General features: G+C 36.8%; 1 protein-coding gene across 1 annotated transcript; it reads left to right on the forward strand.

Moving 5' to 3' along the window:
• Positions 1-10,011: 10,011 nt before the first annotated feature.
• On the forward strand, positions 10,012-24,735 carry LOC141437216 (uncharacterized). Its single transcript, XM_074100471.1, has 4 exons — positions 10,012-10,077; positions 10,407-10,655; positions 22,723-22,843; positions 24,626-24,735. The coding sequence occupies exons 1-4, from the start codon at positions 10,012-10,014 to the stop codon at positions 24,733-24,735; spliced, it is 546 nt and encodes a 181-aa protein (XP_073956572.1).
• Positions 24,736-27,401: the final 2,666 nt, after the last annotated feature.

Below are 27,401 nucleotides of genomic sequence, written 5' to 3' on the forward strand. Positions count from 1 at the left end.
TCCATCGTATTTTTTCGGTAAAGTTCGAATTTTTCATGCTACTACAGTCAGTTGAATGTCATATCGAGAGATCAATAATCGATCTCTTCTGAATCTCTTTATTGTACATAGAACATGAAATTAACAGTTAACAAGAGAAACAGCTAATAATATAATATATGGTTGTTATATTTGAACTGTGTGGTGTGTCGCGTAGTTCTGTATCGGATGCCAACCTGGATCCACGTAATATCAGCGTCGAGCCACCTTTAGTGACTCGGCAAGTGCTGAGTGGACTCCTTTTTCGCATTAGTATTTTACCTTTAATTTATCATTTTTATTTTTATTTTTTCATTTTAGCATGAACATGTCTGTACCTAATTCTTACTTATGCGAAATAAAGATTTATTATTATTATTATTATTATTATATAGAGTAGGTAAAACCTGAGTTAAGATTTTTTTTAGATTTTTGTTTAGACTAAAGATTCTATATAATTTAATCGTGGGGGTTGTAACACCTCAGTGTTATGTACTTCAAACTCACGGTTTGCCATTTTGTTACTCATAAAGTACCCTATTTTTTAATACAGACATGTCATTTGTATTTTTACATTATTTCATAAGCCGAGTTTAGACTTGCAAGAAAAAACATTGCGGCGCTCGATTGACTTCTGCAAACTCGTAGACTTTACGGCTTCGCAATGTAATGCAACTTGCACGATTTTTTTTGCAAGTCTAAACTCGGCGGTAGACACGTCGGTAGCCTTCGGAAGTAGTCGTTAGTTCCGAATTTTCACGATAGAAACGGATTATTCGCTACCTTTACTGTTTATAACTGCACTGTGCACAGAAACGTGAGAACCCCAAGTTTACATGGGCGGCCGCACTGGAAGCAAACATACATTCAACTCCTAATTCACTAATGCAGGTAAAATATCACAGTTTCCCCAAAAGTTGTTCAATAATTTTGAATTCAAACGCATTCGGAGTATCAATAGTGATATACCTACCTACCTACCTATACGGCGAAACTTACCTGTCTGCATTTTGGATTTGATTGTGCCTAAGCATAAATAAATTAGTTTATTTCTCTTTTTAGAGAAATTAACATGAAAGTCTTCCGTTGTGACACGAAAATTATCCATACAAATGTATCGTGTCACAATCGAACTGTTCCAGAATAGAACGAAACAGAACTTTATCCAGTCAGTCGTTTTTAAAACGCAAACCAAAAACGGAACTTTTATAGTTTCACCATGTCTGTCTGTCCTTCCGTCCGCGGCTTTGCTCAGGGACTATCAATGCTAGAAAGCTGTAATATTGCACGGATATATGTAAACTATGCCGACAAAATGGTACAATAAAAAAATTAAAAAAAAATTTTTTTTTAGGGTACCTCCCATATAGACGTAAAGTGGGAGTGATTTTTTTTCTCATCCAACCTTATAGTGTGGGGTATCGTTGGATAGGGATTTTGAAACCATTAGGGGTTTGCTAGTGTGATTTTTCGGTTCATTGATTTTTTTGCGAAATATTCAAATTTAAAGTGCAAATTTTCATTAAAATCGAGCGTCCCAAAAATCAGGATGGTAGTAAGTATATCAAGCTTTCAAGGAAAACTATAACGGCTAAGTTTTCTTGAAAGTTATTAGTAGTTTTACTCTTAAATAGCAGCCTAAGGTATACAATATACCTAAACTTGGAAGATTCCGTATAAAATACGAAATCCTTAGAAAAATATTACTTATTTTTTTCGCAATGGCTACGGAACCATATTTAGGATGTGTTCGACACGCTCTTGGCCGGTTTTTTAGAATTGAATTTTGATCTCCACTAAAGGAATATAAGTACTTAGGTACTGTTTAAGGCTCTTTACTCTTACTCTACTTAGAGCCACAGTAACTCAGAATGTTTTGTAGATTTTGTGATGTCTCGCGTTTTATTAGTTTGAACTGATGAATTATAAACAAAGTCATTAAAATAAAAATCTCTCAATAACTTTTCAAACAGCACTTTGTTCTGAATTGCTTGAAATTTTCACAAAACGGGAGCTGTAAATGCATCATTAACTAACCGCACTCGATTCGATGCTAAATTATAAAGTGCATTTTACGCAGTGTATTGAAATTGGGTTTATATGCAACCTTGGAGCATTAAACAAACCGGAGGCGTCGTACTGATTCTATACGAAGTCATTGTTACCGTATTTTCAAACTCAAACTCACTCAAAGTTACAACATTTATGGACATAAAAAATACACTACATCACAACAAAAACACAGTAAAAACATAAATGGGAGAAGAGAGAAAAATTAGAGACTATTTCATTAAAATAATAATAGACAGTGGATAAGAAAGAAAAAATAACATATTATTTTTATTCCTGACATTACAAAAAATAAAAATAAATAAATAAAAATACGTATCACGGTCACGAAGTAGATACATACATAATATTTTATTACGCTTTTTACATCTACCCCACGTTGCCGTCTCCGGTTGGCTTAATATCAGAAGTGTACTTTATCGGTGTGAATATAATAAATACCTACGCATTTCCGATCAGCTTACTTTGGCCTGCCCTTTGTGCAAAGTAAAGGCTGGATGGTGACCTCTATAAATCTCCCATTCAATCCTGTCGGAGGTCAACTAAGCCACAACACGTCGCCGTAAATGGAGAGCGTAAGCGATCTTATATGACACTGATACTGGTAAAGGTGTCGTATTAAGATGATGTTGAAAATGACGAAGAAGACAACCGGTTAAGTCACCTCCTCTCTCCCTTCCTTTTTTTCATTTTTACGCCAATGATAGATCTGCCAACGCAAACATTCAAAATGCATGTTTTCGCATAAGCTGCAACTTTGGTGGGGAGGGGGGTAGACATAAAATATGTTTCCGAGTTGTAAGTTGCAAGTCTAAGGTGTTATTTAAACTCAACTACGAAATTTTAATGAGCAAAAGTTAAAATTTTTCATGCTCATTACCCATTATAGTGCAAGCGAATTCGATTTCAAACATGACACATGATGAAATTTCTATAGCCCATAGTAACATTTCATGGAGATTTTTGTCGTCAGCCTTACGGTTATCCTGACATTTATTATGATGAGTTTCCAGACTGGATCAGGATTTAATAAAGGAGGGAGAATATTTTTAAATTATATTTGCGATAATACCATTAAAAATCAAACAGCCATAGTGGTCTAGTGGTTTGACCTATGGCCTCGCACATGAACAGAGCACGTGAGCCTTGACTCTCTCAAATTCAGTAATATTAATCACAATTTCTAATAATATTATCACACAAGTGATTTCAAGAATTACCCCAGCGCTGTGTTTATGTCCCCTTCCCTGAACACCCCTAAGCTTCTTGCTTCTGACCTAGACCACCACCTGACAATCGTGAGAGAGAATTTTTTGTACCGTGCCCTTAGTTATGCTAATGCGATGCGAGTGACCGGGTCGCGCTGAACGAGCGAATATATTGCGGTCTTACTGTTACTATGAATAAATCTTCCCACGTTATCGGTCTATTTGCGATGGCATTCTAGCTTCCGATACGCTCGACTTAAGCAAAGCCGCATACTGATTAAGTCTTACTTAAAGGAAGTTCCAATTGCTCTTCATTTGTTATCCAGATAAGAATAAAGAAATAAGAGACGTAGAATAAGAAAGAGGAGTTGCCACTTTCATACCAAATTTTAAGTTTCTTGTATAACCGGTAGTATTATTTAATTTCAGCTTGAGACCTTCAGGCCTCTACACGTTCTTGAGAAAAAGGGGTCCCGCCAGACGAAGAACAAAAGTGATCCGACAAGGATTCCGTTTTTTTTTCCATTTGAGGTACGGAACCCTAAAAATTAATCACGAACATCATTATCATGTCCATAGAAAAAACTCGGATTTCCAAATATGATCGTGTTGGAAAAGTACCTACCTATTATGTCTTCTGTTTAAGGGTTTGCTCCTGGTTAGCTCATGAGCAATGTCCCGTTAGATGGCGCTGTTATCAATAGTTCCTTTTTTCAGGTTTTTTTCGTAAATTATGAAGAATTATTTCACCAAAAACTAATGGCGGGAGTATCTAAGCGTAACCGATTTTTTGACCCCACACTCGAAATGAAATATTCCGCCAAAGCCGCAAACGAGGTGCTTTACTTTGAACGTCAATTGCGGCCGTATACGGACACTAGGAGCTCACGCACACACTCAAATAGACAGCGCCAGCTAGCGAAAGTCTATTGCGACACTTAGCTACCCGATCGGGGTACTCCTTCGAGTAATATTCACATTTTTTTATCGAGTCACGAAATTTTGTACCAACTGTACTTTACTCGAAAATTTTACTACGACCTATAAATCTATAAGTATTTATTGATAATTAGAAGCAGGGTCTTGGATAACTGTTCGCATATTATAATAAGAGCCAAACGAACAAGAACATCATTTTAAAGGTAGGTATACTTTTTCTTCAAACTACGCAACTTTGGTTATTTCTTCGCTGATTCACCAATACAATTCTACTTGTTCACTAATAAGCGTCAAAAGAATCTGAAGCACTCATGGTGATTGATAAACCTTACATGGGATCAGAAAAAGTTACGTTTATGCATAGTACTTGGAATATCGAGTGTTATTATTTTATTGACCTCAGACAACCTCCATTTTAGGCTGAACTCGTTAGAAACTTTGCGTATTCTTAAGTTAATACAAAATTGCCTTTAACTTTACTGCTTTGCAGACCCTTTTACTGTCTTTAACACTAAAAACTCATATAATTGTTGAAATACTTCGCCACCTATTTTCAAGTTAAGGAATCCATTCATTTTTCCATGTAATCGGTCCTGTTTTTAAATTTTATTTTCTAGGAAAAGATTGTGTCTTTCTCGTCATACTCTTTGAACGGTATATTTGCTAGACATAACTCAAAATTTAGCTACAAATAGGCAGTACTAATTGCCATGGTGTATTCCACATATGACTGTTGAGTAGCTAGATCTATGTGTATAACTATTTGCTACCTATATTACTTAATACATATTATTATTTATAATATTATTGTTAATGTTAGGCCGTGGTTTCCTAGTGGTTTGACCTATCGCTTCTCAAGCAGAGGACCGTGGGTTCAAGTGCATGTGCGAAATCACATTTTAATTTTAACACTAGCTTTACGGTGAAGGAAAACATCGTGAGGAAACCTGCACAAACCAGCGAAGCAATTCAATGGTGTGTGTGAAGTTCCCAATCCGCACTAGGCCCGCGTGCGAACTACGGCCCAAGCCCTCTCATTGTCAGGAGGTCTGTGCCCAGCAGTGGTACATATATAGGTTAGGATGATATTGTTAATTCCATCATCAATATCTTTATCTTCTTTATGTTTACACAGTATGAAATAACTAGCTGTTGCCCGCGACTCCGTTCGCGTAGAATTCTTTTATCGCTATCCCGCAGGAACCTTTCAATTTTCCGGGATAAAAACTATTCTATGTCCTTTACAGGGACTCAAAGTATCTGTAAACCGAATTCCATCTAAATCGGTTCAGCGGCTTAGAGCGAGATGAGGTAACAAACAATCAAGCAGAATTCCAAACTTTTGCATTTATAATACCTATTAGTGGGATGGTATAAAATCATGTATAACAAAGGTTTGTCCATGTACTATTTTATACCATCAGGCAAATATGTGCTCCCTAAAGTTGATAATCGTTTGCATGTCATAAAACAATAATGCCAATAGACATACTGTCAACTTGAAAGTTCGAGTTTAGCGACATATTCATTTCATAAGAACTTGTTTAAAAATTGATAGACTATTTGGCTGTTGGTACAGTCAAGGGCATCGACACGGCCAAAGTTGCAAAAATATGTATACACGGCCTTAATGTTAAGAGCATAAAGACTTGTATATTTTTGTAACTTTGACTGTACATACTTATCTGATAATTCCGAAAATTTAAAATATTACAAAAGAGCAATTATTTAAAAAGTCTGCTACCTTTATATTTGGTTTAAAACATTTTGCTTTCGTTTCTGGTGAAAACGGCGCATGTTGTGATTTCACTCTAGGCCGGAGGTTTAAATTTCAATTTCCGTTCGGAAGAGATAAATTTTCGTGGTGTACTGACGCTGTACTGATTTCCTACTTTTGTTTACCGTCTGTACTTTCCTCTTAAATATTTTTTTACCCGAATGTGGTAAAGCCAAAAGGAAATTTAGGAATTGTCGTGAATATAGCTGTCTATATATTATATCGTCCACCTCAGGTTTCGATGAAGGCGACCGTAAAAAATATTCTTTAAATGACGCCTATGGGCTCTGATATGGCTGGCTAGGCCAAATCTACTTTTGAATACTTTAGTGACCGTACAGTTTCCCAGCTTATTTATGTTATGTACAAGATTAAAGCACAATTTCAGTATTGAGACCGACAGATCGGGAAATAAAGGCGCAACTGACACTACTAAACATGAAAGAAAAGGCATACTTATATTAAAAAAGCAAGTGACAAATAAACTATAAAACCGGTTAAGAGCATGTCGGACACGCCCAGGATAGGGTTCCGTAGCCATTACGAAAAAAACAAATAATATTTTTGTAAGGATTTTATTGTGTACCAAATCTTCCAAGTATCTATTTTATACCTTAGGCTGCTATTTACTCTTAAACTACTAATAATTCTCAAGTAATCTTAGCCGCTATAGTTTTTCCTGTAAATTTGATATATTTACTAACATTCTGAATTTTTTAAATTTTTCCACCCAACAATTTAGATTTTAGAAGGAGGGGGGGGAGGGACGCTCGATTTTAATGAAAATTTGCACTTTAAAATTGAATATTTCGCAAACATATCACAGAATAGAAAGATTGTCTTAGCAAACCCGCAATGGTTTTAAAATACCTATCCAACGATACCCCTCACTATAGGGTTAGTCGAGAAAAAAAAATCACCCCACTTTACGTCTATGGGAGATACCCTAAAAAAATATTTTTTACTCTTTTTTATTGTACCACTTTGTCGGCGTGACTGATATGTATATTCATGCCAAATTACAGCTGTCTAGTACTAACGTCTCTGAGCTTACCCGCGGACAGACAGACACACAGACAGACAGACGGACAGATATGGCGAAACTATAAGGGGTCCTAGTTGACTACGGAAACGGAACCCTAAAAAAGCTCACACTGCAGCCAGTCGCCAACAGTATGTACATAAATATATTTAATATGAGTGAGTCTCACGGTAGTTTCATGTTCAAAGTATGTACATCAGTTTTTATGTACTCGCATGTTCCGCAGTAGCACCTATACTCATTTGATTTTGAAAAATGTATATGTGTTGTTATAGTCCGGATAACTGGGTCCTTAAGGAACCTTGATCGGAAATCTATACCAATAATTATAGTTATAACAATCCTACCTAAGAATCACCACTCTCGGACATTGCAACATAATTGTTTGCAGATGAGGCTAAGATATAATGTCTATCTTACTCTCTACAACACAGTAGCGTAAACAAAATAATAATAATAATAAATTAAAAAAGCCGTAGCGGCCTAGTGGTTTGACTTATGGCCTTTTAAGCAGAGGATCGTTTCAAACCTGGGCTCACACCTCTGAATTTATCTTTTATGTGCGAAATTATATTAGAAATTTACCGCGAGCTTTACGGTGAAGAAAGACATCGAGAGGTAACCTGTATAAACCTACAAAGCAATGAAATGGTGCGAAGTTCCCAATCCGCCTGGCCACGCGTGAGAACTACGGCCCAAGCCCTCACAATCTAGAGGAGGCCTGTGCCCAGTAGTAGGACGTATAGAGGCTGGGATGATGATGATTATGATGATGATGATGATGGTGATGATGGTGACGATGATTATGATGGTGATGATGATAAATCAAAATACTAGACAAAATAATTGACCTCCACCAGTATCATTTAATACATCTTCGGCCCTTCCAATCCAAACAAGCCGGGAATAACCACATGGATGCATAATTGATGTCTTTCCGTTGTTCCCAATAATCCTCTCCCAAATGATTGAATTATAAATGTCAGCGCTCATATTTTCGATGTCCGCTAAATGGAATCCATTTAAAATTGTTGATGGCACACGTGGGTGTGATGTCGTTGTTCAATTTGATAATTATCTTTCATTTGTTCGGTGTAGTCAATGAAACAGATAAATAATGTAGATCATAAGCATTCGTTTATGAACTGAAAAAAGTTTTTTCACTTCTCATGCTCGTAAACTAAGTATTTATGCTGGATCTACGACATAAAAATGACTTTTTATGCTCTAGTGCATAAAGTAAAATCTTCGTCTAAGACCAAGTCAATCAAGTGTAAACAGCCACAACAAAGATGTTTCTACATAATTATATATTTTAATTTAATAAAACTAAAAATCAATCAAATCAATCGACATAAATCAATAAAACTAAAAATGTATAATTACATAGTAGGTAAGTGAACCACTGTTGCTGTTGCTATATTTCATTTCCTCGCCATCGAAGTGAAAAGCAGTGTAAAACTCAAAGCATTAAACCCATTTTATGCTCTTGTTGTACAATCTACAATTTATTGTTACCTACCTAAGAAATTGCATAAATCGCAAACAAGGGCTTAAGGCTAATATTATGACAAAACAGCTAATTTTCATTTGTTTTAGAGGTGGGCGAAAGTTATTCTCTTTCGCTGTGACTAGCGCCGAATTGAAATTACTGTGTTTAGAAAAATATTAAGTAATTCAATGGTATGTGTGAAGTTCTCAATCCGCACCGAGCCCGCGTGGCATCTACGGCCCAAGCCCTCTCATTCTGACAGGAGGCCTGTGCCCAACAGTGGGACGTAAATAGATTGGGATGATAGGCTTTGTCAACTTATAATGAAAAACTTTTTTTTTAAACAAAATAATTTCGCTTAAAATGCGGAAGAGGTTGGAACATTTCGAAGAATGAAGGCGATGTCGCTGGAATAATATATGCAGCTGGCGTCGCTGGCGACGAGCTAAGCGCGTGGTTTATTCCCATTTTGTTTCACGTTTCATCCGAAGAGATAATAAGTAAATTAACATGTAGTATCGACTTTACGGTACTGGATGCCGCGTTTTTAAGAGTATCTAGAAAAATAAAAATATTTATTGTCTCTGGTCACTCTTTACCATAAACAGCTCCCTTCTATTATGTCACTTTTGATTTTGCGCGAACGGATGTCGCGGCAGCTCCCGATATTTTTTTTGTAATAACAATGGATAAACAGCAAAAAATAACAAAATACGAACGCAAGATAGAAAAGTTAAGAAAGAAAATAAGAAAGAATGCAGGACGTCGGTCTAGATCACGGACGCGCTCAAGATCGCCGCTGCAGACACGTGCCGGGCCCCTCTGCGCCCAGGCGGATCGTTACAGAATACGACAAAGGTAAGAATTCTGAGTTCAAGGTTTTTTTGAAAATAAAAACACGTCATCATTATGTGAGCTGAGGATAAGGACAGTTCCATGTACACTTTCCATGTCCACTTTCCATGTACATACGAGATATGTTTAAACATGAAGACCGGATTGACACGAGATGTCCTTCTTGGTATTTTTAAAAGGCAAAGTGCGAGACACATAGCCCATCTGACTGCTCCCCTAGTCAGGTACATGCCTAAAATAGTGAACCGGAAATGACATAACCTAAAACAACACGTGCGTGACACGAGGTTTTTTTCTTTTTGGCTGTTATAAAAATCGTTTATTTGGCTTGTAGGCCCTGAGGACGGTACAATCCATGAAGACGACGCAGCACGCGAGGATGACACAGGCCCAGAAGATAACGACGACGACGACGTGCCCTCGGACGCAGCTCCTGATACCGAGGCAGACACTGAAGGGCACATCCAACCACAACCGAACCCATTGCTGCTAGCACTGGGGCTAGATGAGGTAGCCCCAAATAGATGGGGACCAAACATTTTAGCCGAATTGGCATCTAAATGGTCAGAAACCCTCAAAAAATGGCATTAGAAAAGAGGAAAAAGAACTCATGCTCAAGGCATACCTAGTGCCAGTAAACTGCCAGCTCCTGTCACCTCCATTATTAAATGGAGAGGTAAACGCAGCTATCAATGAAGCCTGCAAAATCGTGACAAAACTTTAGCTAACAAACAAAAGGAACTCGGATTAGCCTTGACAGCGCTTGGACTGGCCATTACAGAATTACTTAAGGAATCTCCAGACAACATCAAGATAATGAAACTTCTTAGCGACACTGGCCGCATATTAACTGACTTACACCATGGAGAAAATATCACAAGGAAAGTGTTAATAGCACCATTACTTGACAAAAATTTTTCAAAAAAATGACTGAAGAAGTGACAAGAGATGAGTTTCTGTTTGGTACAAACTTGTCAGACCGAATAAAAGACAAAATCACAATAGAAAAGTCCAGCCAGCAATCAAACGACCCCAACCAATACCTACAAAGCCAGCACCCCGACAGGGAAACTGGAATGGTCCGCCTCGTGCATATACACAGTCGAAGATGATGGGTCGAGGCGGACTACGACGTCCAGCTCCACCATCATCCCAACAGAAGAAGCCTGCACAGCCCTCAGCACGACGTCCACAGGCACACCGTCCGGAGAGGAGCTACCAGCGTGCTCGGGGTCGGCGATAAATAACTTACAGGTACATGCAGGAAACCTCACACACTACATTAGGTGTTGGAGTATCCTAACTAAAGACCATCATATTTTACAATGGATACAGGGTTATGAAATTCCCTTTCATAAAATACCCACACAGACTACGCTACCAAATATACCTGACCTGAATGATAAAACTTACAGGAAGCCATATCTAACCTCTTATTTTTAGGTGCAATACAACCATGTAACGACAACACCTGGGCAGTACTTATCCCATATATTTCTGGTTCCCAAGCCAAATGGAAAATTTCGTTTTATATTAAATTTAAAACCCTTAAATAAATTGTGTATACAACACACTTTAAAATGGAGGATATTCGAACCTCTATCAGACTTATTGACAAAAAATCTTACATGACAACAATAGACTTAAAAGAGGCCTACCTCTTGGTCCCTATTGCAGATCACCATAGAAAATATTTAAGATTTAGATTTGATAAATTGTATGAATTTAAAGCATTGCCCTATGGCCTTTGTACGGCTCCTAACACTTTTACAAAACTTTTAAAACCAGTAATTACCTACTTTCGTAAATTAGGATATATTGTTGTAAATTACCTTGATGACATACAATGTATTGCTGCTTCATATGCAGAATGTAAAGCTAACACAGCACATATCTGTGGCTCCAGTGAAAAGGGGTACAAGTCTGAATTTGGCCAAATTGAGTTATATAGACCAAAAAACACAAAAAAAAATAACGCATCGATTGGTGTAAACGGATCTAAGATATCTTTTAAAACAACGGACTTTTCTGGTGGTCAAGGGTAGAACTGCCTTAAAAAAGTTCTCAACAGAGGGTATTTGTCAAGTTGTATTTCTATTAACTAAAGTTTTGTTTGTGATTTATGATCTAAATTTAGTTGTACGTGCTGTTTTTTCATATAGCGGGTGTAAAAAAATCTAAGCACACTTGAACCCCTAAAACAAGAACAGATTTATTTGGTTTACATTGATACAAGTGAAGTTCAATCTCTTTACACAAAAAAATCAAATAAAATATAAGATTAAGTCGAGCTGCGCCCGTTTTCACAAATCGAATATAAAAAAGTTTACATGGAAAAGGATAAGTCTTTGCGCGGGGGAATGAGCGGGTGAGTGGGGAGCCATGGCGCTCACGGATGAGTCACAATCGTGTGCGCTGACTTGTGCAGGGAGAACGCGCTTGCGAGCTGCGCAGTCGACGGTTACGCGATTAAGTTATATCCTTTTACACCAATTTTTTTATTAAACTAATATTGCACATTGCATTAATTTTAAGGGTATTAATTAAGATATATCCCTTGCCACCAATCATTTAATAAGAATGATTAAGAAAATACAAAATATCCATAGGACTAAAACTATTATTTAATTTAAATATCTAAAACTAAAACTTTAATTAAAAAAGAGAGGTGGGCCTCTTGGCATGGTGCCCATCACGCAGGCAGCATTCCCGCGTTGAACTGCGATTGCGATTCTTTGCGCGAGAAAGCTGCCGGCGCGAGGGTTGCCTGTTGCCTCCCTTAACCTATTGCTGAGCTCCCTGTGTAGTTCCAGCGCACTCTTACCCCAAGGACCTAGAGTCTCGACGCCGAAAGCAAAGAAATAATTTTGGGGGCCGAGACAGCTATATTTTGTGACCTTGAGGCGTTCCCGGGCGTCTACCGCCGCCCCCGCACGATTGCTAGTTGCTGTTAGGTAGGACGCCGCCAGGGTGTCTGTACAGGTAGCGTCCCACACCAGCGCACGGCCAGTCTTCCAGGGTACCAACGACATTCCGTCAGGGCGCTTGCCATCGCTCCGTACAATCTGGGGCTACAGAGCGGCGGGAACGTTGGCACTAACGAGCGCCCTTCTGAAAATGTCGTTGAGAGTGGCGTGGCGGGACAGTCGGCCGGCGCCCGAGGAACAGGAGAGGCCATGTTGGCCGAGACGGTCCACTGGAGCCCCACAAGAAACACAGTTCTTACTTTCGCAGATCCCAACTTCCAGCCCAGCCCTATGCGTAGACCTGGTTCTAGACCAGCAGCTATGCGTAGTGTCTAGGTCGATAAAAGTTCTAGTGTTGGGCGAGGGGTATGCATTGAGCCAGTAACCAGATTCTGGCTTGGACACAGCTAACAGTCTGGCCCGATCCCTGCCTGTTAAAGGTTCTATTAATGCCTTTAAAGTGGTGACGGAGGCTATTGTATCCTAGGCTCTTTGCCTATGTGGTTTGGACGGGAGATTTGGACTCGGTCCAGCTAGCCAGGCATTCGTGGCCTCGTTCAAGCATGCAATCTCGCAGTTAATGCCCGCTGGAGCTTTAAGTATTCGACCTGCGAGATCTAGCGTGCTGTGGATCGAAGATAGGAACAGCCCTTAAGGTCCTTCATACCGCTGATTAACCTTTACAAAGATTTAATCTGCAATGATGAAACTGTCGATACGCATCTACTGATACCGACAGAAGACAAGCTGCTTAGCTTAGAGATTTTCAGTTTTATTAATAAATAACATGTTTTTTGTAATTGTATGTTACAAGATAATTTAATATTATTTTAACGTCTTTTGAATGGACATACTTAGATACTAATGATGAGAAATTTTAAGTTTGTTTTAAACGGGCATTTTTTATGTTTGCATGTGAGATTTTTGAAAAATTTATAGCGTTTTTGAATAGATATTTAAATACTTTCATATGTGTTTTATTCACTCAACTTGGATACAAGTAGCATTTCGAATTTTTCATTGTTATTTAAGTCTACTTGTAACTAAAAACACAATAAAAAAAAAACGTGCAAAAGGCTACATGTCTGTTATGTCTGTAATTAAGTCCAAAGAACTGCATAAATTGAAAAATGCAATAATTTTCTACACTATTAGTTCGTAAGCTATTCTTCTGTGGATGATATTATACATGTACTACAAAAAACATTCCGGATGCGTACCCTTTTTCACTTCGTATAAAATTACGAAAACTTGGTGAATAGCGATATATATAACCACTTGAACCTTTTTACACTTATTTTTATACTTCTATTTTGGATACAAGTAGTTAATTTATAAACTAATAGATCAAGAGCAAAAATAACATTCCCATAAGAAAGAGCGCAATTAATTTAGTCCTTTAACATACCACATTTATTAGTATATGTAAATATACAAGTCTAATGAACGTAAGTTTGAATCATCTCGGGCGTAACTGTTTTTTGCGTCTCCTGTAAACTTGGGTTTTTCGACATGTACCCCTTTTCACTGGAGCCACAGATATAATTCAAGTCCTCAAATGCTTAGGTTTCATAATAAATTATGATAAAAGTAAAAATGCAACCTTCAAGGCAATGTACATTTTTAGGTTTTTTAATTAATTCACAAAGCTTAACACTGCACTTACCAGTTGAAAAACAATTAAGAATTAGAGATCTAATTGACAATATTTCATCAAAAAAATCTTTAAAAATTAGGGATTGTGCTCAAATACTTGGAACATTAACTGCAGCTTGCCCGGCTGTGTCCTATGGCTGGCTGTATACAAAGCTGCTGGAAAGAGACAAATACCTAGCACTATAGATTCTGAATGACAACTATAATGCAACAATGAATTTGTCTCCAGACTCTAGATTAGATTTACAATGGTGGTATAGAAACATACAGCATAAATACCAATCATTTGAACTCCAAGACTATGTATTGGAAATATTCACTGATGCATCCCTTTAAAATGGGGAGCACATTGTAACGGGGAAACAATAGTGGTTTTGGAGTGAATCTGAAAAAAAAACCACATTAATTCACTAGAATTAATGGCAGCTTATTTTGGACTACTTTCATTAGCAAAAAACAAATCAGACTGCCATATTCTAATGCGTATTGATAATACAACTGTCATAGCATGTATAAATAAAATGGGCAGTGTTCAGTATGAACACTTCAATCAAATAACCAGAAAGATATGGCAATGGTGTGAGCAGAAAAACATCTGGCTGTATGCATCATACATACGGCGGTGGGTAGATAGCTAGCCTTTGAACAACATGTTTAAAACTTGATCCGGATAATTTTAATTATAACTAGCTGGCCCCGCAAACTTCGTTCTGCCTTAAAATCAATTTATATTGTGTTACCTTATTAGCCATGTACTTTTTTTTATAGTGAGGAATCAATGCGAGCACGCAAGCGAGGGAGCAAGCATGCATGCAAGCCAGTATGCAAGTAACCATGCACGCAAGCGAGCATGCAAGCAAGCATGCAACCAAGTATGCAAGCAAGTATGTATGCAAGTAACAATGCATGCAAGCGAGCACGCAAGGAAGCATGTATTCAAGCAAGCATGCAAGCAAGCATGCAAGCAAGCATGCAAGCAAGCATGCAAGCAAGCATGCAAGCAAGCATGCAAGCAAGCATGCACGCTAGCGAACATGGAGGCATGTTACCAAGCATGCATGCAAGCAAGCATGCAAGCAAGCATGCACGCTAGCGAACATGGAAGCATGTAACCAATCATGCAAGCAGGCATGCAAGAATGCAAGCATGCACGCTAGCGAACATGGAGGCATGTTACCAAGCATGCATGCAAGCAAGCATGCAAGAAAGCATGCACGCTAGCAACATGGAAGCATGTAACCAAGCATGCAAGCAGGCATGCAAGAATGCAAGCAAGCAGGCATGCAAGCTTGGAAGCAGGCATGCAAGCATGCAAGCAAGCATGCAAGAAAGCATGCACGCTAGCGAATATGGAAGCATGTAACCAAGCATGCATGCAAGCAAGCATGCAAGCAAGCATGCACGCTAGCGAACATGGAAGCATGTACCAATCATGCAGCAGGCATGCAAGAATGCAAGCAAGCATGCAAGCAAGCATGCACGCTAGCGAACATGGAGGCATGTTACCAAGCATGCAAGCATGCAAGCAAGCATGCAAGCAAGCATGCACGCTAGCGAACATGGAGGCATGTTACCAAGCATGCATGCAAGCAAGCTTGGAAGCAGGCATGCAAGCATGCAAGCAAGCATGCAAGAAAGCATGCACGCTAGCGAACATGGAAGCATGTAACCAAGCATGCATGCAAGCAAGCATGCACGCTAGCGAACATGGAAGCATGTAACCAAGCATGCATGCAAGCAAGCATGCAAGCAAGCATGCACGCTAGCGAACATGGAAGCATGTAACCAATCATGCAAGCAGGCATGCAAGAATGCAAGCAAGCATGCAAGCAAGCATGCACGCTAGCAAACATGGAGGCATGTACCAAGCTTGCATGCTAGCAAGCATGCAAGCGAGCATGGAAGCAAGCAAGTCTACAGAAATCTAGGCTATCTACACTAAATATAATGATGTAGAAAACTTAACTGTATAATTAAATTCTGGTGATGATGCCGCATATGATGAAATTATTAATTTTCACTACCTAATATATCAGAACAGATTTTTTTGGGTACTTTAAATATATATAATATATATTAATTTCACCAATGGTATTAATTTCACTTTGCCATTTGCGCAACACAATCCAGCGGCTTCATTTTTGTACTTCAATGCCTTACAATATGGGCAAACTGAGTTCATAGATCCAATAGCAACGCATTGGTAGGCACTGTAGTCAATTGTAACATTGTAATTGAAAGCAGCTCGATTGAAACTTACATTATTAGCTGCATTCAGCTCATTACGCTCTGCACGGGTTTGTGCTATCCGAATCCTTTCAATTTCATTTCGCTCTTGACGTTGCTGGGCTGTTCGATTACTCTGATAATTATCTTGGTTTGTAGCATTTCGAGTTCTTCGACCCAAATTGCTTCGCCCTCGTCTTATAGGTGGCATGAGTATAAAATAGATTAAATCAAAACACAAAATAAATCAACCAGTCAATGTAAATTGAGGAACGTAAACAAATTTGTTTTTAAATAATTTATTGAATCAGGCGTTACTTTGCGGAGGTCCATATCAATGAACTAAAATAATTTCCTTGCTCACCCGCGACCTTACGATAGCTAAGCTTATGCAAAATATGCGTGTTCATGCAGTTCCTCCACCTCCACACTGTAAGAACACACACAAATCACACAAACCCATCATCACCACCACCACACTACACTCGTAAGGTCGCGGGTGAGCAAGGAAATTATTTTAGTTCATTTAAATTTGTTTTTGTTATTATTTAGTAGGTAGTATTAAGGTACTCATGTCATAAAACTCATTTACTCGGCAATCTTCGTTCCACTTTAAAACGAAAAAAGTAGTGTACGAAAAAAAATGGAAGAAAACGTCCCTATTTCAGACACTATAGGTCCAAACATCTTCCAGCCAAGCAAGCAAGCATGCAAATGCAAAATAAGGGGGATTAATAAAACAAAACGCCTAAATAAAATTGAGTAGCAAACATTCGCATCACTCCGCATTTTACTAAAACCCACAGGTGATGCATTAATTACCGCACTTCCATACTCGCATTTTCTTTTTCCCAGCAATTTTCCAGTTTTTTCTCTCATAAAAACCTTCCTAGACTTTAACGATGATATGAAAAAAAAAATAGCTGAATTGGTCCAGCCGTTCTCGAGTTTTGCGCTTAGCAACACATTTTACGATTCATTTTTATTTATATAGATATCATATAAAAGTGAAGAAAAACTCACACGGAAGTGGTGTAAACGATTGGCACTGAGGTCTAGACACCGTTGAAGATAGAAAAAACATTCTGGTGAGAAATTCCTATTATATATAAACGAAAACAATAAATGGCAAATCAGTTATAAATTTAAAGTTACACGCACATCAAGTGAAATTTAAAATAACAGAAACTTTCACCCAAGAAAAGTAATAAATAACGGGTAAAAGTTACTATCTTATGTTTCGCCGTGTTTTGACAAGCATAACAAAATGTCAGCGTGACGTTGCGCATACGTCTGGAAACGAGGGCTAAGGAGCGCGTTTACGAAGATAGTTGTTTTATACTGTACAACTATAACACTGAACGAACTTCATTATTGGAACGTACTTTGTTGGAACGTTACTACAGGAGTGCGTTTACGAAGACAGTTATACTGCACTGATATTTAAAATGTCAGAATTAAAAGGAAAAGACAGAAAATCCGCGTTTAGAAATATACAAAAATTGCAAAATGCATCTACAAATCAGCAACCAATAGTTTTCACATATAATATTAGCGAACAGGACTCTCAAAACATCACAAAGCGGAAACCTAAGAAACCATGCCTTTCAGATGACAACATTTCTAATATCTCTGCTGAAAATGTTTTAAACAGTACATTTTGGGAGTGTGAAAGTCCCAAAGCAACTAATAGCCTTCCAAATATATCGATTTTAGATAGATCGGAAATGCTATACCTAAAGAATGAAATCACCCAATTAAAAACAGAACTTGCCAGTGCACATGAAGAAATAATAAAATTAAATGCGGAAATTTGTGACCTGAAACAAACAGTTCAAGACTGCCATGCGAAGATAAATTCCTATAAGAAAATATTAATTGAAGATACACCATCTAAAAACCTACACAAACGAAAAAAGAAAATCACCAAAAATTACGAACAACAGAGTCCGCTAAGAACGCCCAAAAGAAGTGGCGAACTGGTCATTGGCAAAACATCTTTTTTACAAACTCCGAACCAACAACCAGAGCCAAACGAAAATTCTGACGAAAATGAAGACTCTATGGAGCCGCAACGAAGAGAAAATGATACCCCGCACCCAATGAATGAGGGTGCTGGATTTGCTCCATATGATCAGTCTGTTAGTCAAAAACTCGTCATTGTAAGCAGTAATAAAAGAAATAAAGTACTGCGTAGCGCAAAAAACGAACTTCCAGAGAACTTTCAGATATGTCACTATTTAACGCCAAGCTCTGGAATTGAATATTTATTAAAAGACATCTGTGTAAAGACGCGACATCTGAAGTTGAGCGATTACTGCGTTATCCTTATAGGCGAGGAAGACTTTAGAAGCTCCAAAAACTACTTAGATTTGGTATTTCTAATAAGACAAACTTTAACTTCCTTATTAAACACTAACTTCATAATATGTACACCGACGTATAAGTATGGGGGAAATGAGCAGATTATTTAACTGGCGTGTTGAAACTTTTAACCATCTTCTTTATCTAGACATTTGCACTCACTGCCATGCCTATCTCATTGATTCGAATGAAACGCTCACATATGACTACGATATGTTTCATAAAAGGTCAGGAGACATTAATGACCAAGCCATGCGTAGCATCTTCATGAAAATAAGGGAAGTAATATCAAAAATTGAACTTAATTACGTTGAAAACACGGCAGTGGAGGATCGACCTGGTGACACGACACCGAATGCTCAAGAAAATAATGACTCCAATCATCGTATCCTTACCAACACGCTGCCGGCAAGTCCGAAAAAACCACATGAAGCAAGCAATTACGAGCCCCCTGAAGATAGCTTAGAATTTTTTCGCGAACAAACGAGCAAATAATTGCAAGGCACGTAATAGTTTCCAAGTATTGCATCAAAATATAGCTGGGATTTTAACAAAAAGAGATGAAATAGAAATAGTTCTAGATGAATTAAAAGACAGCGGAAACTCTCTCAATGTAATCTGTTTCTCCGAAACATTTCTATGCTCTGGATCTGAAAATAACCTTTTTTTTAAAGACTACGAACTTGCTTCATTTTTCTCAAGAAAAACAAAGAAAAGGGGTGGAGTCGCAATCATTATAAATAAACATTTAAATTTTAACGATATGCCGGAAGTACAAAAATTTGCTTGTGAAAAGGAGTTTGAATGCTGTGCCATCGAGATTGCAACCTATAATTTAATAATTGTTTGCTTATATAGAACTCCAGACTCGAATATAAATGTATTTTTTGAAAAATTGGATAAGCTTCTGGCTGTTCTGCGAAGTAAGCGTAACAAAAGAGTTATTATATGCGGGGACTTAAATATAAATACACTGGTTCAAAATACTATAACCAGGGAATATTTTACTTTGCTTGCTAATTATAATATGTGCAATCATATTTCTCAACCTACACGTAAAAATAACTGCATTGATCACATAATTAGTAACATTAAAACCGCAAAAGGCGAAACACATCAGTTAGGACTATCAGACCACGACACGTGTCAAATAATAACATTCCCAGTGTATGTAAAAAGTGAGAAACAAGAATTTTATAATTCGAAAAGAGACTATTGTACTGAAAACATACAAAAGTTTAAAAATTGTATTAAAAACCTGACATTCTCAGAAATGTATGATGAGAAATGTTCAGACAAGGCTTTTACTGTTTTTCACGACTTACTTATACTATTTCATAATTTGTGTTTCCCCATAATTAGAACAAAAAATTCTACTAAAAACAAAAGAAAAATTTGGTTGACTAAATCTTTGAAACGTGGTTGTGCTGTCAAAAGAAAATTGTATTACCAGTATCAAAGATGTTCAAAAGATAAGGAGTTGAATAAAATCAAACTAATTAATTACACTCGAACTTTAAGAAAATGCATTGTCCACTCCCAAAGGTTATGTAATACAAAATTGATCGAAGGGGCAACGAATAAATGCCGAGCTGCTTGGAACGTTGCTAAAGGTAACTTCAACCAACAATCCAGGAAGGAAATTTCATGCATCGTAGATCGAGACAAAAACCTATTACGCACTCCCCAATCAATAGCTGAAGAATTTAATGATTATTTCATTAATATAAATAGCACACCTTTAAAAAGTAATCAGCTGCCTTATAAGAAATCTACATATGCATTTCCGAAAAGCATTTTTCTTGTGCCAACGGACCCTTACGAAATATTTAAAATAATTCGTTCTCTGAAAAACACACAGTCCACTGGCTATGACGAAATCCCATCCAAAATATTAAAATCAATATCATCTATAATATCTGTGCATTTATCGTATCTTATTAATTTATCTTTCGAACAGGGCATCTTCCCCACGGCACTAAAAAAGTCAGTGGTGAAACCGATATTTAAAAAGGGGGATAAACTAGAATTAGGTAATCATAGGCCCATAACATTAATTCCTGTCATATCTAAGATATACGAAAGAGCAATGCATAATAGATTAGAATCCTTTCTTGAGAAGCATGATATTTTAAAACCTGAGCAAAATGGGTTCAGAAAGAAAAAATCAACAACATTAGCATGCTTTAAACTAAACAATAAAATAACGGAATGCATTGACAACAGTGTACCGATAGGAGTGCTATTTCTTGATATGTCCAAGGCCTTTGACACCGTATGTCACAGGAGCCTACTGGATAAACTAGATAAGCAGGGGATACGAGGACCTGCTTATAATTGGCTTAAGAGTTACCTACACGAACGAAAACAATATACTCAAATAGATAAAATAGAAAATAACAGTCTCACTTCTTTTAAATCTAGATGCAAAATAAATTCATATGGCGTGCCTCAAGGCAGTATCCTGGGGCCATTATTGTTTATTGTCTATATTAATGATCTGACTGAATCAACTAGGCATGACTGTATCTTATTTGCAGATGATACAACGGTAGTAGTTAAGGGTACAGATCCAAATAATTTTCAATATGACTTAAATACAGCACTAAAGGATGTGACCAATTGGTTGAACAATAATAATTTAAAAATAAACTTGAATAAAACCAAATTCATGCAGTTCTTATCGTACAAAGGTAAAACACAAAAACTAGTTATCAAACATAATGACATCGGTATTGAGGAAGTAAAAAGCGCGGTATTTTTGGGTATAACTCTAGACTGTCATTGTAACTGGAAGGAACATGTTGAAGGAGTATGTAAAAAGATTGGTAAATTCGTATTTGCATTGTGGCGAATTAAACAAACTGTATCGGAAAAAACAGCTCTAATGGCCTATCACGGCTACATTCAATCAGTTTTGAGATACGGCATACTTATGTGGGGAAACTCTGTTAATGCAGACCGGGCTTTTGTAGCACAAAAAAAATGCGTCAGAACGATAGGCGGGATTGGGTATCGAGAAACATGTAAAACTCTATTTATTAAACTTAATTTACTTACGGTACCCTGTCTCTACATATACGAGGCCGCTATATTTGTAAAACTCAATACTGAGCTGTTCCTCTCGGCAGACAAGCCAACAAATAGACCCCATAGACGATACCAATTAGTACTACCTAAACATAGGTTGGTTCTAAGGAAAAAAAGTGCATACTATATGTGTATTAAAATTTATAATAAAATTCCTGCTACATATAAAACATTATCCAATACCGAATTTAAGGCGAAACTGTACAAATTCTTATGTAATGCCTGCTTTTACAGCATTGATGAATTTTTTAGCTATAAGTTTTGATTTGACATTTAAATACATAAAATTTAGAAATTTATTGTAATGATGAGTATAATGATAAAAATATAATAATATTACAATTAAAATTAAGTTCTACCCAATTGTATTCCAAATATACTTGACATGTATGGTTGCTGTTAAATTTAAATGATGACGGCAATTCTATGCTATTTTGACACTTTAATCTACTGTTCTGTCTTCAATCTCTAATTTTCACATGCCTGATGGCCGAACATATTACGGATCGCTAATAATACTGTGCCTACCTTATGTATATGTACCATATGTTCTGTGAATAAATATTCATTCATTCATTCATTCATTCATTCATTCATACGGTCTGAGGAGAATACTGAAGCCGATAGGGAATCCAGAAATAATAATATAGATACTGAGTGGGGAATTAGCCAGTTATGCATTTAATAAAATAACTAAGACTTTGGGTAAACCCAACATAGACTTGTTTGCCAACAGAACCAATGCAAAATGTGACAAATATATATCATGGAAAAAAGACCCTTTTGGCATATAAGATAGATGCATTCACAGACAACTGGTCCAAACATTTCTTCTACGCTTTCCCTCCCTTTTGCAATATCACTAAATTCTTTCAAAAATTGAAAACTGACAAGGCAAAAGGCATTTCAGTTTTCCCTATGTGGCATTCCCAGGCTTGGTATCCTCTAATAAATAAACATTTAGTGTCCGAACTGATTATATTTAAGCCAAACAATAACTTGCTTTTATCTCCACTTAGAACACAACATCATCTGAGCCACCGGCTTACCCTGGCTGCAGGCATCTTCTGCGGCAAGCATTCCAGCAAAGAGGTTTGCCAGAGAACTCATTAGAAGTAATGCTGTCATCCTTGGCACAAGGTACTATGAAACAATATAATACTACTTATAAAAATGGTGGATATTTTGTCATCAACACAATATTGATAAGTTTCTAGCTACAACACCTCATGTGATGTCATTCCTATCTCAAGAATTCAACTCTGGCGCCTGTTACGCCACATTAAACTCGGATCGTTCTGCCCTCTCCTTGCTTATAGACTCTAAAATTGGGACTGATATGTGCATAAAGAGGTTCCTGAAGGGTGCATACCGGCTAAGACCATCTCTACCCAAATATACACACACATGGGACCCGGATATTGTGCTTGGTTTCTTAAACAAACTAGATACATCTGTTCTTAGTTTAGATAATCTGTCTCGTAAGCTTGTCACATTACTTTCCCTCTCTACTGCACATCGTGTGCAAACGATCTCATCTATTAAAGTGAATGACATTCATATTAACAATGACAATGTTACCATATTAATAACAGATATAATTAAGACATCAGTTTCTACTAGAAAAACATGTACATTATACTTACTTACTTTGAAAATCCACAATTATGTCCAGCAAAAACTCTAATTGCATACCTAGATAAGACAAAGTTGTTAAGGAATCAGGAAAACTATCTTATTTTGACATCTAAGCGGCCTTATAAAAAGGCATCTTCACAAACAGTGAGTCGCTGGATCAAGGAAGTATTAAAGCTTAGCGGCATTGATACTTCCTTGTTCTCGTCACACAGTACCAGACATGCAGCTACGTCCAAAGCAAATAATAGAGGAGTTTCTTTAGATATTATTAAAAAGACAGCAGGATGGTCATCAAGATCTCTTGTTTTTGCAAAGCATTACAATTTACCAGTTACACCTATGGTAGACACTACATTTGCTAATTCTGTCTTAAGCTGCTCTAATAATTAATAATAATAAAAAAAAAAAAAAAAAAATAATAATAAGACAATTATGATTGTAGTTGAGTTTGGGAACTTTTGTACCTTATAGGTGTGTAGGTAGTATAAGTTGTATTAAAATAATTAAGAACCTACAACCTCAGATTATTAATTAAAAAACATGGGCATGTGTTCAGTATTTTAGGTTTAACAAGGATATAGAGTAAACCCTGGCAGTTTCCTGCAGAGTATACTCTATAGGCCTACATTTTCTATTTTTTGTCCCAACTGGGAAAGTTGATTAAGTACCAATAACTATTATTGATCTCAATTAAATTTAAGGAAAAGACTGTTTTGTTTATTATAAAAACTTTATTTGTGTAAAATAAAACCTATTAAATAATATACAGTTTTAATTATAAATGGGTCTCCCCCATAGATATTTGCCAACACTAGCTCTAAATATCTACATGTTAATTTACTTATTATCTCGAGGATGAAACGTGAAACAAAATTAATAAATCAGACGAACTTACCCTAAGTGATGTCTGATGATAATTTTGTGAACGTTTCATCCGAAGAGATAATAACCCTCCCATTTAAACAATCTTACCCCTCCACTTGTATTCCTTCTAGTATTGGCAAAAACAATACCACTCCTTGCAGTCGGGTAAAAAGGGTGTGTAGTAGGTATATGCCTGTGTCGTTCCCAGAGATATATAGCTACACACACCCATAATATACATACATGCATACACATGTAGGTATTCTAGCTTACATGCTAAGTTTAGAATCTGGATAGATACTAATCTAGATAGTATCTATCTAGATTCTAGACTTAATAGCTCTAAAAAAGTGACATAATAGAAGGGAGCTGTTTATGGTAAAGAGTGACCAGAGACAATAAATATTTTTATTTTTCTAGATACTCTTAAAAACGCGGCATCCAGTACCGTAAAGTCGATACTACATGTTAATTTACTTATTATCTCTTCGGATGAAACGTTCACAAAATTATCATCAGACATCACTTAGGGTAAGTTCGTCTGATTTATTAATTATTCAATCCGACAAGCGCGACCGAGCGACTTTCGGCTAAACCCAAGGATTAACTTTTTAAGGTGCCTGAAGAATTAAATTTTCACGCGTAGATTAGACATGTCAGATTTTGTCAGCAAGCACTCTTTGTTAAAACCCGCCTAGTTAGCTAGTTGTATTAGAGAACATTATTAATTTAATTCATAATGTTTGTACGTTTGTTTGTGAAGTCTGATCCACTTTTGGAAGTTTTTTTTTTTTGTGAAAATTGGTTTTGGTTGACAAAGCAAGTAAGGAAATATTTACAGGTTTTTTATTAGGTACAAGCATTTATTTACTGTATGAATGTAATGTACACCCCCGTGTGGTGTCGGGTTAGAAATACACCTGTCCATTTTTCTTCAGTGAATGTCGTAAGAGGCGACTAAGGAATAGGTTAAGGTATACCGTAGGCGACAGGCTAGCAACCTGTCACTATTGTACCGTTTCTGTCAAGCTTTAAACCTAAAATTGCTATAAGTGGCTCCGAAACGGTAACGTTTCGTGTGCTCCGCCTACCCCATTTGGGAATACAGGCGTGATGTTCGTGTGTGTGTATGAATGTAATGTACTGTGTTTTTTTTTTCATCTTTGTAACTGCTTTTATAGTTATCCTAGATTTTAGATTTTAATTGTAATTATACGAGTACTTTACATATTTAAAAACATTCAGCCGAACCTGCAGACATTTCAAATTAATAAAACAAACAAGATTATCAGTCACGACATAAACAAATTGATAAAGCAAATACTAAAATTACAGCTACTAATATCGGTAAATGCAAATGCGATTCACATTTTGAATAAGCTGAACCATTGCCATCGCCACAAAGCGTTCGCTCTAACCAATTACGTGAATAAAATCATCATCCCGCGAATAGCGACGCAAAAAGCGAAATGGCCTTAGTAGCATTTGACTAAATAAATTTGCTTTTCTCATTCGGAGTGGTGGCTTTAACACTGGCTATAAATATACGGGAAGGTATCGAGGAAAAAGTAGGTACTGTGTTTATAATTTCTTGTTAATATTTGTACCTATAACGCACATAATATTACTTGTTTTTTTTTCGTAATGGCTACGGAACCCTATCTTAGGCGTGTCCGACACGCTCTTGGCCGGTTTTTTGATGTGTGTTTTTCCAATTGAGCGCTCTACCAAACTATTGTTTTAGTTAAAGTTGGCTTACCTGCCAACTTTTATGTATTCCACTGTCAGTATCTTTTTAAAGGCCTCACGCCTCGACGTATCAAACGATATATTTTATTTAGGGAAAGTAGGTCGCACAAAGCTGAACTTTTTGGCGCTGTGCATAAATTACTGTTCGTGCAATATTACTCCACTAGCGGAAAATATTCCAACATATTTATTTTTCACACTGCATTGCTCAAATGTAACTGGAACTACGGTCCAGAGTTCTATTTATTTCGTGTTCTGTTGTTACGGTATATTTACCGCATTAACTTTTACTATAGGTACTTGAAGATACTTCGTCAATATCTTGGTGAGATTGTAGAATAAGATAAACTAATACTAGGCGTTTAGAAATGCAAATAGAATTATTGATTCCGAAAAAAAAAAAACTTTTTTTGTTAATACTATAGTGTGTTTATAAAATCTAACACCATCTTAGTAGGTAGGTACACACAGAGCGGTGCCTCCTGATATGCTTTGCCAAGCTTAAAAGGAGGCTCCAGCCAATAAAAATAAATGCAGAAATTGTTAATGAAAATAAGTACTTTTTATTTTGTAAAAATATGCGTCACAAACTTTGATTAAGAAAGTAGTACCTATGTACGGTGTCTATTTTGTTTTGATTTACACTTATACCGCCTGTTATTTTTTGCTCAGTATGGAACCACTTAAAATACGAAGATAGTGCAATCAAAGTACAATTCAATATTTGTTTACTCATCCTCCACATCTTACTTACATAATTTTCATTCATTTAATCACTTTATTACTTTATTACACAAAGAAGCGTTTATGAATTTACAAACCCGCGAAAAGCAATTCTTCCTCTTACGCCACACAGTTCCGATACAGGGTTAATATTTTACATTTCCAAACGGCCCTGTACGAAGTCAAACTGGATGGATCTGATTAAAAATAAATCCAGTGGGAATCCTGTTTTCCATTAGCAATCCACGTATGTGCCAGGATTAAAAATAACGGATTACTGTCCCACTTTTCAATTTCGGAACGGGCTTAAAGTCATCCCTAATTCGCTGAGCCGGGACGCTCAAGCATTTTTGAAATCAACCAATCAGAAGGGGATATTTTACGCGACAGTTTGTTTACCTTCCATTCGTTTGAGCAGAGTCGGATAAAGCGGAGGACACAATTATGAAAATCAGTTTCATTCTATTCTATTGGAAAAATAATTGTGTTTAAGGCTAATTAGTTATATAAATGACAGCACTGATATTTATTGCTTTATGCCATTTTATTTCATTAGATTCAGTAATAAATGAAATAAAAAGTGAATTTTTAACATTACCAACTTACTCAATAGGTACCTACTAATTTAATAAGTGACTGTGATTTTCAAACTATTTGCTATTTATACTTTTCGTTTGTGTAGTAACTTTGATATTTGATATGCCACATTTGATATAATGCAATT

This window comes from Choristoneura fumiferana, chromosome 17, assembly GCF_025370935.1.
Source record: "Choristoneura fumiferana chromosome 17, NRCan_CFum_1, whole genome shotgun sequence".
Lineage (NCBI taxonomy): Eukaryota > Metazoa > Arthropoda > Insecta > Lepidoptera > Tortricidae > Choristoneura > Choristoneura fumiferana.